The sequence below is a fragment of the Neovison vison genome, chromosome 5, assembly GCF_020171115.1.
Source record: "Neovison vison isolate M4711 chromosome 5, ASM_NN_V1, whole genome shotgun sequence".
Taxonomy (NCBI): domain Eukaryota; kingdom Metazoa; phylum Chordata; class Mammalia; order Carnivora; family Mustelidae; genus Neogale; species Neogale vison.
The window spans coordinates 18,073,531-18,088,060 of NC_058095.1; the positions used below are offsets into that span (position 1 = coordinate 18,073,531).

At 47.9% G+C, this 14,530-nt stretch overlaps 3 protein-coding genes across 6 annotated transcripts in view; 1 reads left to right on the top strand and 2 right to left on the bottom strand.

Annotated features, from left to right (window-relative positions):
- Positions 1-323: 323 nt before the first annotated feature.
- On the bottom strand, positions 324-1,565 carry FAM187A (family with sequence similarity 187 member A). Its single transcript, XM_044250379.1, has one exon. The coding sequence runs from the start codon at positions 1,563-1,565 to the stop codon at positions 324-326; it is 1,242 nt and encodes a 413-aa protein (XP_044106314.1).
- Positions 1,566-1,701: 136 nt separating this feature from the next.
- On the bottom strand, positions 1,702-5,895 carry CCDC103 (coiled-coil domain containing 103). 4 transcript variants are annotated; one of them, XM_044250383.1, is made up of 4 exons: positions 5,837-5,895; positions 4,695-4,846; positions 4,133-4,268; positions 1,702-3,008 (listed from the first exon to the last, which is right to left on the bottom strand). In XM_044250383.1, exons 2-4 carry the CDS (start codon positions 4,835-4,837, stop codon positions 2,565-2,567), a joined length of 723 nt encoding a protein of 240 aa, XP_044106318.1. In that variant the 5' UTR covers positions 4,838-4,846; positions 5,837-5,895; the 3' UTR covers positions 1,702-2,564. The 4 variants fall into 4 exon arrangements, with proteins under 4 accessions (XP_044106318.1, XP_044106317.1, XP_044106316.1 ...); XM_044250382.1 differs by having other exon boundaries at positions 5,806-5,895; XM_044250381.1 differs by having other exon boundaries at positions 5,675-5,895.
- A 299-nt stretch (positions 5,896-6,194) lies between these two features.
- Positions 6,195-14,530, top strand: part of EFTUD2 (elongation factor Tu GTP binding domain containing 2) — a 42,438-nt gene continuing 34,102 nt past the window's right edge. The window contains exons 1-2 of the mRNA XM_044247750.1: positions 6,195-6,267; positions 9,557-9,665. Coding sequence (XP_044103685.1) covers positions 9,561-9,665 — 105 coding nt within the window. The 5' untranslated portion in view covers positions 6,195-6,267; positions 9,557-9,560. The remainder of the gene's footprint in view (positions 6,268-9,556; positions 9,666-14,530) is intronic.

Genomic DNA, 14,530 nt, shown 5'->3' on the forward strand with positions numbered 1-14,530 from the left:
TTGGCAATCCTCCAAGGCAGAAAATAAAAGCACCCCAAACACTGTTCCAACATCAAAAAGGCCATTTGATAAATATCAGCTTCACTTCTTCCTTCTCTAAGCATGAAGTTGGAAGAGGCACACTCTGGCTCCTTCCATATTGGCCTCCGTACCCCATCTCTCGTCTGCCTCGGGCTTCTCCACCTGCCAGGAGCAGGTTGTAACTAACATATTTACACACACACACACACCCTTGCCGCATAGCCCAGCCAGAGGCATCCAGGATCACTTAACAAACACATCTGAGCACAACTGGTCTTCCAAGCCGGGGAAGAGGAAGGGACCTAGGGGGAGTAGTTGGGCCAACAGCGAGATAAGTAACAGCAGCAGCGACAGAGGTGAATGGTGACAAAGACGGCCGTGATGACCAGGTAGCCTATCAGGGTGAGCTGCAGGGCGGAGCGAGTCTCAGGGTCCGAGAATGAGGCCCGGTACTGGCCTCGGGCTGTGACACCCAGCCGCAAGCCAGCGACCCTCACGCCCTGCCGCCAGCAGTAGTAGATGCCCCGGTCGCTGAGCTGGGTGAAGCGGATGTGGAGGTGGTTGCCGTGGTCGATGAACACCCGCATGGACCGGTTGACACCTCGCAGGTACTGCGTGCGGTAGAAGTACTGGCGGTCCTTGTCCCAGGCCACGGCGTGCTCTGGCCGGGCCCCGGGGCAGGAGATAATGAGTCCTTGCCCCAGCGTCTGCTGGTGGAACTGGATGGGCACCTGAGGCAGCCAGGGCCGGCTGCCCGCCTTGGACACGTAGCTGAGGATGGCCACCAAGCCCTCACGAACCTCCTTCTTCTCGCAGGGCACCACGCAGCTCTGCACCAGGAGCTCGGGGGTGTGCTCCTTGGCCTGGGCCCGAAGCTTCTGGGGCACGGCCTGCGAGCCACAGGACACCACGTCGGGCAGGGTCCTGCGGTAGCGCGGGGACAGCCCCGGGCTCTGCAGGTAGCACAGGCCAATCCGCCACTGCTCCCCTCGCACCCCACAGCGATCGCACGGGGTCCACTCCCAGAAGGTGGTGAAGATGTGCAGGTTCCCGTGGTGCTCGTCTGCGAACGGCTCCTGGCCCTGGTCCTTGAAGGTGGCCACCATGTCCTCCCCGCTTTGGATGTCCACGTCGTAGGCATAAAAGTAGTCCCCCTTGCGGGTGCCGCAGAAATACAAGCCCGAGTCCTCGGGCTGCGCCCGGAAAACCAGCAGGCTGAACATGCGGATGCTGAAGCGAACCAGCATGTCGCTGCCCACGCGCACCTGGGACTCCTCCGTCAGCACCCGCCCGTCGAAGTCCGTGAGCACTCTGGTGTGGTCGCTGCCCAGGTGCTTCTGATAGTACCACACCACGGTGGACACCTCCTCAGGCTTACAGCGGCAGGGAAGCTCGAAGCTCATGTCTGCCAGGTAGGCTGCGTTGTCAAACATCAGAAAGGCTGGGCAGGGGGTCCGCTGGAAAATATTCTCCTGCTCCACAATTTCGAAGGCCTGGAGGCTCCCCCACACCCATAGGAGCACAGCGGTGTGGGCGAGGTTCATGCCCACAAGAGGCAAAAGTCAGAGGGGGCGGGGCAAAACCAAGGCACTCAAGGCCTACGGGGTTTCTAGAAATCCCTGCCAGGAGCCAGTAGTCTCTAGGAGAAAGGACCGAGCAGCCAGGAGAGGAGTAAGAATCTACCGGGGAAGCGGCCAAAGGCAAGGCAAGTTTATTCCCAGCTGATGTACAAGATGCCCTTCTCGTGTTCTAGATGCGATCTTGAGGGAAAGACCATTCTAGAACCTGGCCCTCTCTCCCCTTTCTAGAACACTGGCACTCACCCAAGAATGGGTGGGGAAACCGGAATGAAGAGCAAGGGCACAGGTGCTAGAACAGGCAAATCTCTTGCCTTCCTGCTTTAGGCCCTGCCTGCCTGCTTGGTGGAATGGTCTTCCCTTTGGGTAATTCAGGAGTTGAAGAAGACTCACCCGCCTGCAGGTCTGGCCATCTGAAGCCTGGGAGGCTGGCCTGACCCAGGCTGATGGCTTGGGGCTTTCCCAGGCCCAACCTACACAGGAATTCAGCCCCCGAGGAAAATACTGGACCTCGAAGAGGTAGCATTTGATTATTTGCTGATTAAACGTCCATTTATTGATTTGGGATGTTCTTGTTAAGAGCTATGGAGATCAGTATTTGTTTACCAAGGAATATTGATGATTTTCTTTCCTTTTCTTTTTAAGTAGAGGATTTAACTGGTATAGCCAGCATTTGGTTGAGCACACACTCATCTCTCAGGGCTGCAGGCTAGAGGCTTGGCAGACTCTAAGGGTGGGAAACGAACCTCTTTCAAGTTCTTGGGCCCTTGACCATTGTGCTGCTCTACATAGATCAGAATACTGAGCCACCACGGTGGCTGGAGAAGTGGGGAAGATTCGATTCCTGCATATCCTCTGTAAATTCCAAGTTGAGAAGGGAATTAGGGGTGGGCACTCATTACAGTCCTGCACAGCCCCCAGGGCAGCAAGCAAGTCACTGGGGGCCTCTGCAGGTAACTGGTCCTGTCAAGCCACCTGGTACAGCGCTAGCAGCTCCTGCAGGAGCCTTTCCTCCTCCTGGAGCTCACCAGGCTGCTCCTCCAGACCCCGCTCCTTCTGGCTGAGCCCCTCCTTTTTGGGCCCGGGAGCCTGCAGCTTCTGAAACAGGCCTCTGCAGCTCTCTCTCTCCGCGGGGCTCAGCAGGCTCAGGTTCAGGGCGAAGCGCCCAGTGCCGGCCAGGCTGTGCAGGATCCCTAGCACCACCAACCGGTCGGCTGGCCTCACCTGATCAGCCAGTGCCACCAGCAGCTCCCCTAGAAGTCCAAACCCCACGTCCGTCTGGAAGAGGTGACCCAGCTTTGGACCTCCGAGCTGCAGCAGGGCCTCATAGCGCTCTGGCCCGCTTTGCAAGTGCCGCCGCCAATCACGGTAGAACTCTGCGGAGGTCTCAGGCTGGAAAAGTGTTTTCTCCTGGATCACAAGGAAGGAAAGAAAGTCCCAAGCTCTTCCAGCTGCTCTGCGGCAGCGAGAGAGTGACAGTGAGGGGTGCCTGTGGGTTTTTGTCTTAGCTGTAGTGTTGCTCTCTGAGCCCTGGGTAGGATGTGGTCCCTGTGGGCCTGGTTTTCAGATCAGGGAACTGGGAAGAGACAGGGAGGGAGGGGGCCCCAAGGAACCCAGGCCACGATTTGAGAATCTCAGTTGCACCAGGATTTTCCACTAATGAACGTGAACACAGTCCTGCTCTGTGAGAGTAGGTCAGGCTTTACTCTGAGCAGGGCAGAGGGGATGATTGGAAGCCTCAGAAAGAGAAAAAGGAATTCAAGGTGAGTGTTAAAAATCTGACGGGCAGGGCGTCTGGGTGGCTCAGTGGGCTAAAGCCTCTGCTTTCGGCTCAGGTCATGATCTCAGGGTCCTGGGATCTAGCCCCGAGTCAGACTCTCTGCTCAGCAGGGAGCCTGCTTCCCCCACCCCTCTCTCTGCCTACTTGTGATCTCTATCTGTCAAATAAACAAATAAATCTTTTTTAAAAAAAAGTCTGGTGGGCTGGGCCTCTCTCCCAACACTGACACAGAGGATTACACCATATACCATATAACATGGGGGCAGAGCACCTTAAATCTGATCTGGGAGTGCAAACCAAAGTCTGAGTGAAAAAGACCGCCTAGTCCATTTTTCTGACTTGTTCTGCCCAGTTTAACTCACCCTCACCATCTGCTGGTTGCTTTTCTCTCTCAGATGGGAGGCAGAAACCTGCCTCTGCTGGCTTAACAGGAGAAAGAAGGAAGAAGTGTGTGTTGTAAGAAAACAGGATTGGGGGGCGCCTGGGTGGCTCAGTGGGTTAAAGCCTCCGCCTTCGGCTCAGGTCCTGATCCCAGGGTTCTGGGATTGAGCCCCCCATCGGGCTCTCTGCTCAGCAGGGTGCCTGCTTTTCCCCCCCCCACCGCCCCGCCTGTCTCTCTGCCTACTTGTGATCTCTGTCTGTCAAATAAATAAATAAAATCTTAAAAAAAAAGAAAAAAGAAAAAGAAAGAAACCAGGATTGGAGGTTTAGGGCAGAGGATCCTACTCGGTGGAGGAGGCTGGGCCTCCCCTACCTGGGAGATTTCAGTGGCCTCATCCTGAGACTCGGTCTCTCTCTGAGTAGCATGACAGTTCCAGGCCACAGTCCTCTTCCCTCCTATCTTGTCCTTCCGCTCCAGTGGCTTCAGATGTGATGCAAGGACAATCCCCCTGTGGGCAAAGGAAAGAGATCGGAGGATAGACTTCATGCTATGAAGTGGGCGCGGCTGTGAGGTGGCTGCTCTTTGCATGTTAGAGGTGAAACTTCCAGCAAGCCAATAGGACAGCAACAGCAACGGCAACAATGGCTGACCATTTTGAGCACCTCCCATGTGCCAGACTCTGTGCTCAACATCTTACATGTAACAATTTACTCAATGGTAACAATAGTCGCTCTCTTTTACAGATGAGGAATAGAGGCTCAGAGAGGTTAAACACCTTGCATGAGACCACACAGGTAAGGCCAGGACCGAGCCCCAAATTATCTGACTTCAAAGCACATGCTCTTATCCACTACAGTTCACCAAAACAGGAGGGTCTGAGAAAAACTGCATTAAGCTGAAAAAAAAAAAAAAAGAAAAATTGCATTACACCAACCTGAACTCCTCATAGGAAGCCACCCTCTGTTCCACGGCCCGTAACTTGGCAGCATTCTCCCGTTTGTATTTCTCATCAGCAGTGAGTGCAGCCTGTAGCTCTTTCTCCAAAGCCTTGAAGTCAATGATGTCATTCCTTTCCATGGCCTGTTTCTAGGAAGGCAAAGGGAATGGACATCAGTGGAAGATCAATATCGGGGGAGGAGGATGTGTCTGTATTCTTTGCCAGCCTACAGTATGACCCCAGAGTGCTCTGGATAACTTTCTACTTATCTTGGAGGGTGTTGAAACAATCTAGTCCTCTACTTTATAGACAGGAGCTGAGTTTGTTACACAGTGAGGACTTGCTTAAGACTTGCCACTGAAAATAGAATACAGAGTTCTGACTTTCAGTTTGGAGCCCTGTCTTAATTTTGTTCTCTGCCTCCAGAAGTATTTTAATTTTGGTGCTTCTGCTGAGGACACATTTGGATCTCAGAATTCAGTATTCAGTCCCTTCACTCTTCCATATGGGCTCACTCCATACCATGACAGAGGACCTCCCACAAAAGCAGAACTATTGTGAAGTATACTCCTGAGCCCAGGAATAAAATTTCACCCATCATTCAGTGTTTTCAATGGGGAAAGATAATTTTCACCCAAACCAGATGCAGTGACTGAATAGGAAGTCAAGCAAAAGTGGCAGAGGAAGGGGTTTAGGGATCTCCGTTCCCAAATCCCTCGGTCCAGACCAGGTCTGGATTACAGATCTGTAGGTTCTTGAGCAACCTCTTTAGTTCTGCCACTGTACTTCTGCACCCTCTGAGTATGTGAGGCTGATTGATCCGTTCTACAGGGAAATCGTCTGTATGAGTACTAGTGAGTGCTCTGGCATTTACTTCCTGTGAGACCTCCCTGAACCTCGGACTTTTGGCGCGCTGAGCTAGAGTCTGTGGCCAGCCTTAGGGCAGGGAAGCAGGAGGTCTGTGACCAACCCCATACCTTTTCCCTCCACCCCGGCGTGGGTGAATGAACACCGAGAAAGGGGCAGGGCAGGCTAGAACTGAACTCAGGTGTCTCGACTCCTGTCCAGTTCTGAGCCCTCCCCAGACTGAAGAGAGAGAACAACTAACCCTTCCGCCCCCCAGCACTTCACCCCAGAACCTCAGGCCTAGGTTTCCTTGCTTTCCTTAGGAATACTTAGATGAGAACCGCACAGCTCAGCGTAGACCACGCCCAGCAGCCGTGGTTGCTCAGCAACTGCTCAAACAGCCTTACCACGTGATCGTCCCGAAGGCCCCCTTTCAGGGTGGCTCCGAAGCGCCTGACCAGATTCTTGCATCCTAAGACCTCGGTCTTTTTGGAGCAGCCCACGCCTTGGTGTGAGGGCCCACGACCCCACGTCGCCGGTGTCTGGATCCGTGGTTGGCATTCCTCCCAGCCGGTCCTCAGGCAGAGGGCTGTCCTCGGGGCAGAAACGCGACGGCAGCGTCTGCGGGGTCCTTCCTGACGGCGGGCGCAGCGGAGCGGCGGCGTGTGGCGGAAGCGCGGTCTCCGGCGGCGGACTTGGAGCTTTAGGCTGAGCGGGCCGGCAGGTGAGCTGGCGCTGGTCAGCGACGGGAGAAAGTTGCTCCGGTTGGGGTGGGAAATTAAATAATGTCAGATCTGCAAAAGACGTTGTAGGTTTTCTGTCCCCTTTCACGGATGGGTAAACTGAAACGTGGAGCGGGAAAGGGAATGAAAGACTCCCCCCCACTACCCCCCCCCAGCACATATCTCGATTCCAGGGTTCCTTCACTGTCCCTTCCCTCGACAGGGGTCGTTGTCTTACTCCCTCTTCCATCTGTGCCTTCTTCACCCCTTCTCTACTAAGCTCCCTCCGTCCTTACTGTGTATTCGTTTGAGAGCCGGTGTTATAGCGGGAAGCTGCAGTCAGGTTTGGTGACTAGTTTTATGCCACTGTGGGCAAGTCAGCTATCTTCTCTGTGCCTTGAAGGAGCCATTCACTCATTCAACCAAAACTTACTGAGGTTTCGTTTTGTGCCAGCACAGTTCTAAGAGAAAAAAAAAAATCCTTTGCTTAAATTGTAGTTGGGGAGATGATAGTGAAAATAACGTGAATAGATATATGTGAGCGAGGGACTAGTACCACTACCAATAAAGTAATAATAAAACCGTTAAAGTGGGGGGGTTGGAGAGTGTGGTGGGAGGACTGTTTTATGGTGACATTCTCAGAAGTGACGTTTTAGTAGGGACCTGAGTGAAACAATAGAACAAGGTATAAATATCTAAGGGAAGAGCATTTCAGAAAAGAGTTTCAAGTACAGTGTCCCTGGAGCAGAAATGAGCTTGATTTGTCCTACGAGCAACCTTTTACAAAAATGTATGCAGGCACTTCATGGATCTTGGAAGAATGAAATGAGCACAGATGTGATAGCTCTTGGGAAATAAAAAGAATCCCTAATATGGGGCGCCTGGGTGGCTCAGTGGGTTAAGCCGCTGCCTTCGGCTCAGGTCATGATCTCAGGGTCCTGGGATCGAGTCCCGCATCAGGCTCTCTGCTCAGCAGGGAGCCTGCTTCCTCCTCTCTCTCTCTGCCTGCCTCTCTGCCTACTTGTGATCTCTCTCTGTCAAATAAATAAATAAAATCGTAAAAAAAAAAAAAAAAGAATCCCTAATATGAAAGTTTCCATTATAATTTACATTTAATTACAAGGCCTTGGAGCCAGTCCTTTACTTGGATAAATACCGCTATCTCAAAATTAAATATTCTGTTCGGTTAACATCCAGTTCCTGCTTATGCAAGGCACTATGTTGGGCATTGGCAGGAAGGCACAAGGAACACAGGGTTCCTGTATTCAAGAATGGCCAAAAAATAATGCTTGTTGACATTTATTGAGCTGAAAACTGTGATAAGTTGTTTACACAGACTATTTTGTTTAAGTCTGAAAACTTTATGCAATGGGGATTACTCGCTCCATTTTCTTTCTTTTTTTTTTTTTTTTAAAGATTTTATTTATTTATTTGACAGAGAGAGATCACAAGTAGGCAGAGAGGCAGGCAGAGAGAGAGGAAGGGAAGCAGGCCCCCCGCTGAGCAGAGAGCCCGATGCGGGACTCGATCTCAGGACCCCGAGATCATGACCCAAGCCGAAGGCAGCGGCTTAACCCACTGAGCCACCCAAGCACCACACTCGCTCCATTTTCTAGTTGAGGAAATAGATTTGGAGAACTGAAGTAATTAACCTGAAAGTACCTCGTATAAGTGACAAAGTTAGGATTCAAGTCTAGGCCTTTCAACCCCAGAGCCCTAACCCTTACACGACCTCTGGTTTGTTGTTTATTAGTTATAAACTGTAGGGTTGTTGGGGGAGGGTAATTAGTAGTTAACTGCCATTTAAGGCAGAATTAAATGCTGATTAAGGTACGAAAGGCTATAGCAGCATAGGGGAATGAGAAATTGAGAATCTAGAAAAGCTTGAAGGAGGTGGCATTTGAATTTTTACTTCGGATAGAATTTCAGTAATTGAAGTGGAGAAAACCCACAGAATACTTAAGAATTACAAAGAGAAAACAAATAACTTTATATTGGAAAAGGTTGGCAGATACTACCATAATCAAGTAATTTAATTAATATCACTACTAATGGGACAGATTAAAATCATGTACCACCTGATAGGAGATGTACTGAAAAGAACACCACATTACTTCTGAGATATCCCTGCCAAAAATGCAAAACCTGACTCCAATCATGAGGAAACAGACATACCCAAATTAAGGGACATTTTGCAAAAATCAGTCTCCTGTAATCTTCAAAAGCATCAGGTCGTAAAAGTCAAGGAGAGACTGAGGAGCTGTTCCTGAGTGCAGGAGACTAAACACATGACCGTTAAATGGAAACATGTGATCCTGGATTGGAACTTTTGCTGTGCAGGACATTACTAGAACACTTTGTTCTAAGGGCATCTCGGTGGCTCCGTCGGTTAAGTGTCCAACTCTTGATCTCAGCTCAGGTCTTGATATCAGGGTCATGAGTTCAAGCCTCGTGTTGGACTCCACACTGGGTGTGCAGAGCTTACTTTAAAAAAAAAAAAAAAGAGAAGTTTGTTCTAATAATGGAGATCTGTGGATTAGGTGGTAGTAACATGTCACTATTAATTTTCTGATTTTGATTGTCATATTGTGGTTATGTGGGAAAATGTCCTGGTTTGTAGGAATCACACTAACGCAGGGGTTGGCAAACTTTCTACCAAGGGCCAGATAGTAAATATTTTAGGCTTTGTGGGCCATATGGTGTCAGTTACAACTACTCAACTTTGCTGTTACAGTGTGAAAGCAGCCACAGACATTATAAATGAATGAGCCTGGCTGTGTTCCAATAAAGCTGTTTTTTTAGATGCTGAAATTTGAATTTTATATAATTTGCACATATCATGAAATATTCTTTTGATATTTTTCAACTATTTAAAAATGTAAAAGGCATTTCTAGCTTGGGGGCTGTGTGAAAACAGGCAGCAGGCCATGTTGGCCGCAGGCCATAGTTTGCCAACTCCTGCATTCAAGTATTAAGAGGTGATGAAGCACTGTGTCAGCAACTATCCTTGAGTCATTTAGGAAAAGAAAAATATTTGTGCTACTTTGCAACTTTCCAGTATTAAAAAATTTTTTAGTGTTATGTAAGAGTGGGAGAAGAGAATGTAAACAGGTAGAACCATGAGGACGGTAAAGTACAGAGCTTTGGGAGGAGCCGCCAGTAGGCTGGTCTAACTGGAAAGGAGATGTGTTGAAGGGATATTGTCAACCATAAGGTTAGAAATGTGGGGCTGTGTTGTGGAGGCCTTGGTTACCTCGCCAGAATCTAACGCTTCTTTTCCTTGAATTTTAGCATCATGGATACCGACTTGTATGATGAGTTTGGGAATTATATTGGGCCAGAGCTTGATTCTGATGAAGATGATGATGAATTGGGCAGAGAGACCAAAGATCTTGATGAGGTAAAACAAATATTGCTGTTTTCATCTCTTTAAAAAAAAAAAAAATTAAAAAGACACTGTATCCTCTGTGCTCCCATAATATCCTGTGTACATCTCTCACATTGTACCTTTTAAATATATGACTTCTTGGGGTCTTTTTCTGCCCGTACAAAGCTTAGCTACTGAAGGTCTGAAAGGGGATATAAGGTAGTTTCATGCATGGGGTGTTTTTTTGTTTGTTTGTTTTTGTTTTTTGTATTTTAAAGATTTTGTTTATTTGGCAGAGGCGGACACAACAAGAGAGGGAGCACAAGCATGGAGAATGGGAGAGGGTGAAACAGGCTTCCCAAAGAGCAGGGAGCCCAGTGTGGGACTCAGTCACATCCAGGACCCTGGGATCATGACCTGAACTGAAGGCAGATGCTTAGCAACCCACCCAGGCACCCCCAGGTGTTTTTATAATACAAGCTCTGGGTCACGGTAATAGCTCTCCTTCCGTTTACCTGAAGTTTTTTTTTGACAGTTAGTGAGTAATACCAACTTAGAAAAGGTAGTCCGTTTTTCCAAGGGCAGCTGCACTGACAACTTCCTCATAAGCTTGGGTTTTGAAAGGTGAATAAAAGCAATAGAAAGGCACACAGGGGTGCCTGGGTGGCTCAGTCGCTTAACCGTTTACCTTCGGCTCAGGTCATGATCCCAGGGTCCTGGGATGGACCTGCATCCAGCTCCCTGCTCAGCTGGGAGTCTGTTTCTCCCTCTGCCCCTCCCCACTCATGCTCACACTGTCTCCCTCTCTCTCTAATTTAAAAAAAAGAAAAAAAAAAGAGGGGAAAGATGGTACAGATTCTCACGACTCCCTTCGGGAGAGTTATGGAGGATGAGTCCAGAGTCGTCTGAGGCTTGCAGAAGACATCAGAGGTTAGCAGTGTTCAGAACAAGATGAACAAAAAGTAGACGGGCCCACTGCTGATCAATGGAGGTGTGAGACTAATAGGACGGCAGGAAGGCAAAGCTAAAGTCCTGGCTGCTGTCTGCTCCTTTAGGGAAAATGTCCCTCAAATTAGAAAAAATAGAATAAACATTGGAAGAAGAACATTGAAGGTGAGATAAAAAGAGAGCATCTTGAAGCTTTAGGTGTGTTCAAGTCTTCATGCCCAGATCAGTTATTTCCTGGGTCGGCATGGTGGGGGAGACCTGGCAGAGGGAAACTGAGAGAGCCATTGTGGTCATCTTTAGTAAACTGGGGAATGGCTGTGGTGCTAGCAAGTGAATCAGGCAGCTTTTCTACTTTTCAAAGATGGAGATATGGCACTACGTTTCCAGAAACTACTGACTAGTGGGGCTCCTTGGTGGTTCAGTTGTTAAGCATCTGCCTTCATCTCAGGTCATGATCCCAGAGTCCTGCGATCAAGCCCCACATCGGGCTCCCTGCTTAGCCAGAGGCCTGCTTTTCCCTCTCCCACTCCCCTTGCTCATGTTCCCTCTCTTGCTGTGTCTCTCTCTGTCAAATAGATAAATAAAATCTTAAAAAAAAAAGAAAAGAAAAGAAAGAAAGAAACTACCAAGTAGTATGTGTAATGTATATCCACAGTAAAAATGATGGAAGGAATTTTAAAACAAATGATTGTTGCAGTCTTAGGAAGCTCATTTTATAAAAATGATTTTCTCGGGGCGCCTGGGTGACTCAGTGGGTTAAGCCTCTGCCTTCAGCTCAGGTCATGATCTCAGGGTCCTGGGATCGAGCCCCACATCAAGCTCTCTGCCCAGCGGGGAGCCTGCTTCCTGCCTGCCTCTCTGCCTACTTGTGATCTCTCTCTCTGAAATGAACAAATAAAATATTTTTTTAAAAAAATAAATAAAAATTATTTTCTCAATATGATTACTAGATTGAGATACAGGTCAAGGGTATGCTGTGGATATTATATATATTGATTTGAGCAAGGCATTTAAAGTTTTTAATTCTTTTTATAAACCAGGTTTTTCTTTTTAAAAATATTTTAAAGAGGTAGTTTTCATTTTACAAGCAATTTGTGAATACTTTTCATGCAGTTCTAATAAATAGAAAGTCTTCTTGGTCCTTATTCCAGTTTACTTTTCCTAAGGTAATCACTGTAACTCACGATGTCCCTGTGAAAAGAATATGGGTTGGGTCATAATAAAGTTAGGAGAGGTCACAGCTGATAGAACTGTGAGACCCAAAGAGTGTTGATTAATGGATCACCACCAGAGGTGACATGCCCCAGTCATCAATGCTTGGTTCCATTCTTTTCAACCTTTTTATCAGTGGCTTAGGTGAAGATAGGGGAGTTTATAAAATTCACACATGATGGGGTGCTTGGGTGGCTCAGTGGGTTAAAGCCTCTGCCTTCGGCTCAGGTCATGGTCCCAGGGTCCTGGGATTGAGCTCCACATTGGGCTCTCTGCTTACAGGGATCTTGCTTCCTCCTCTCTCTCTCTCTGCCTTGTGATCTCTGTCAAATAAGTAAATAAAATCTTAAAAAAAAAAAAATTCACACATGACATAAGCTAACACACTGGATAAAAAACTCTAAATTCAAAGTGATCTCAACTTGAATTCCGGGCTAAGTAAATAAATAAATTCATTCATTAAATATTTGTAATCAGGGCAGCTGGATGGCTCAGTGGGTTAAAGCCTCTGTCTTCGGCTCAGGTCATGATCCCAGGGTCCTGGGATGGGGCCCCACATTGGGCGCTGTGCTCAGTGGGGAGCCTCCTTCCTTCTCTCTCTCTCTCTCTCTCTCTCTCTCTCTCTCTGCTTGCCTGCTTCTCTGCCTGCTTGTGATCTCTCTCTCTCTCTGTCAAATAAATAAATAAAATCTTTAAAAATAAATAAATAAATATTTGCAGTCACTTACATTTGTAATCCCTCTATGCAAGGAATCACAATACTGAGAGCCAAGGCACTATCTCTGCCCTCCAGGAACATATTGCTCACCAGGGGAGATGAAGTACAAAAAAAATTTAAGTATATTGGGCGCCTGGGTGGCTCAGTGGGTTAAGCCGCTGCCTTCGGCTCAGGTCATGATCCCAGGGTCCTGGGATCGAGTCCCGCATCGGGCTCTCCGCTGAGTGGAGAGCCTGCTTTCCTCTCTCTCTCTCTCTCTGCCTGCCTCTCTGCCTACTTGTGATCTCTCTCTCTGTCAAATAAATAAATAAAATCTTAAAAAAAAAAATTTAAGTATAAAGCAGGGAAGGACAGTACCATTTAGATTATTTTATCTTACTTTATTATTATTTTTTAAGATTTTTTTTTTTAAGGATTTTATTTATTTTTTTGAGAGAGATCACAAGTAGGCAGAAAAGCAGGCAGAGAGAGGGGGGGAAGCAGGCTCCCTGCTGAACAGAGAGCCTGATGTGGGGCTCGATCCTAGTACCCTGAGATCATGAACCAAGCCGAAGGCAGAGACTTAACCCACTGAGCCACCCAGGTGCCCCAAGATTTTATTTTTAAGTAATTTCCACACCCAATGTGGAACTCAAAATCCTAAAGCATGAGTTGTGTACTCACCAACTGAGCCAGCCAGGTGCCCCATTCAGATCATTTTGACTTAGTACTGTCGTAATAGCTAGTAAGGGGGGAATCATTCTCGGCTGATGTGACCGAGAAAGTATCTTGAGGAAGTGACATTCCTAGTGGAGCTGAAGACTGAGTAGACATCTATAGGGAGAGGAAGTAGAGTGAGTGATTAGTGGTTGCCTTCGTTTTGGGGCATGGAATTGGGGAGTGATGGCCAAAGGGTACAGGGTTTCTTTTTAGGGTGACAGTCTGACATTGTGGTGATGGCTGCACAGTTCGGAATATACTAAAAACCACTGAATCGTGCCTTGAAAATGGGTGAATTGTGTGGCATGTGAATTCTATTTTACTAAAGCTGGTAAAAAAAAAAGATACCCTATAAAGGAAAAGGACTGCTTGGGCCCTGTGTGAACGTTTTCACCTCAATACCGAGTGTTGAGTTCATCCCACTCCGGTTCCTGCTCTTCCGTAAGGTCGCTTGTGCAGGACTCTGCTCTTATGTAGTTAACTTATTAATGCCTTTGTAGTTCCTTCTCACGAATTACTGTTGTAGCTTGTGTGTGTGTGTGTCTTTTTGTGTGTATGAGCTACCAAATGTGAACGATTGCGTTGTTGATATAAGTAGTGTAAGGGGTTGTCTTGTGTGCCTCATTCTGCTTCTCACGTTTGCCACCCAGCCTTGGCAAGTGATGAGGTTTAGGGTCCATCTCTGGTGCCGCATGTCTGTCTGGTCTGTCATCTGACTGCTGCTCGGTCATCCTTGGTGTGTAGTACTCTCTCAGCGATGGGCACAGGGTGACCTGCCACCACGGTCGCCTTCCCTCCCAACAAATAACACTGCAGTGGATGGGTATTTGCAGATATGTCCCTCCTGCACCACATGAAAATGTCTTTGAGTTATATTCCCAAAAGCAGAGTTGTTGATCAAAGGATGGTGTCCATGTTTAATGTGTTTATAGTTAATTAAGCGTTTTTTACGAAGTTCGGTCAGATGGCACCTCAGCTTACCAGCACCAGTCCGTACTCCTCCCGGCAGAATGGGAGTTCCTATAGCCTCCCAGTCCATACAGGGTGCACGGGTGTTCTTAAAAAACTTTTATTTTTATTATTTTTTTTTAAGATTTTGTTTATTTGAGGGAGAGCAAAAGCAAGAGAGATCACAGAGGGAGAGGGAGAAGCAGACTCGCCGCTGAGTAGAGAGCTCAACGTGGGGCTCGATTCCAGGACCCTGAGATCATGACCTGAGCCAAAGGCAGAGCCCAACTGACTAAGCCACATAGGTGCCCCTATAAACATTTTTTTATTGAAGTATATACAAGTAAATAGTTGCACAGGATTTTGATAATGG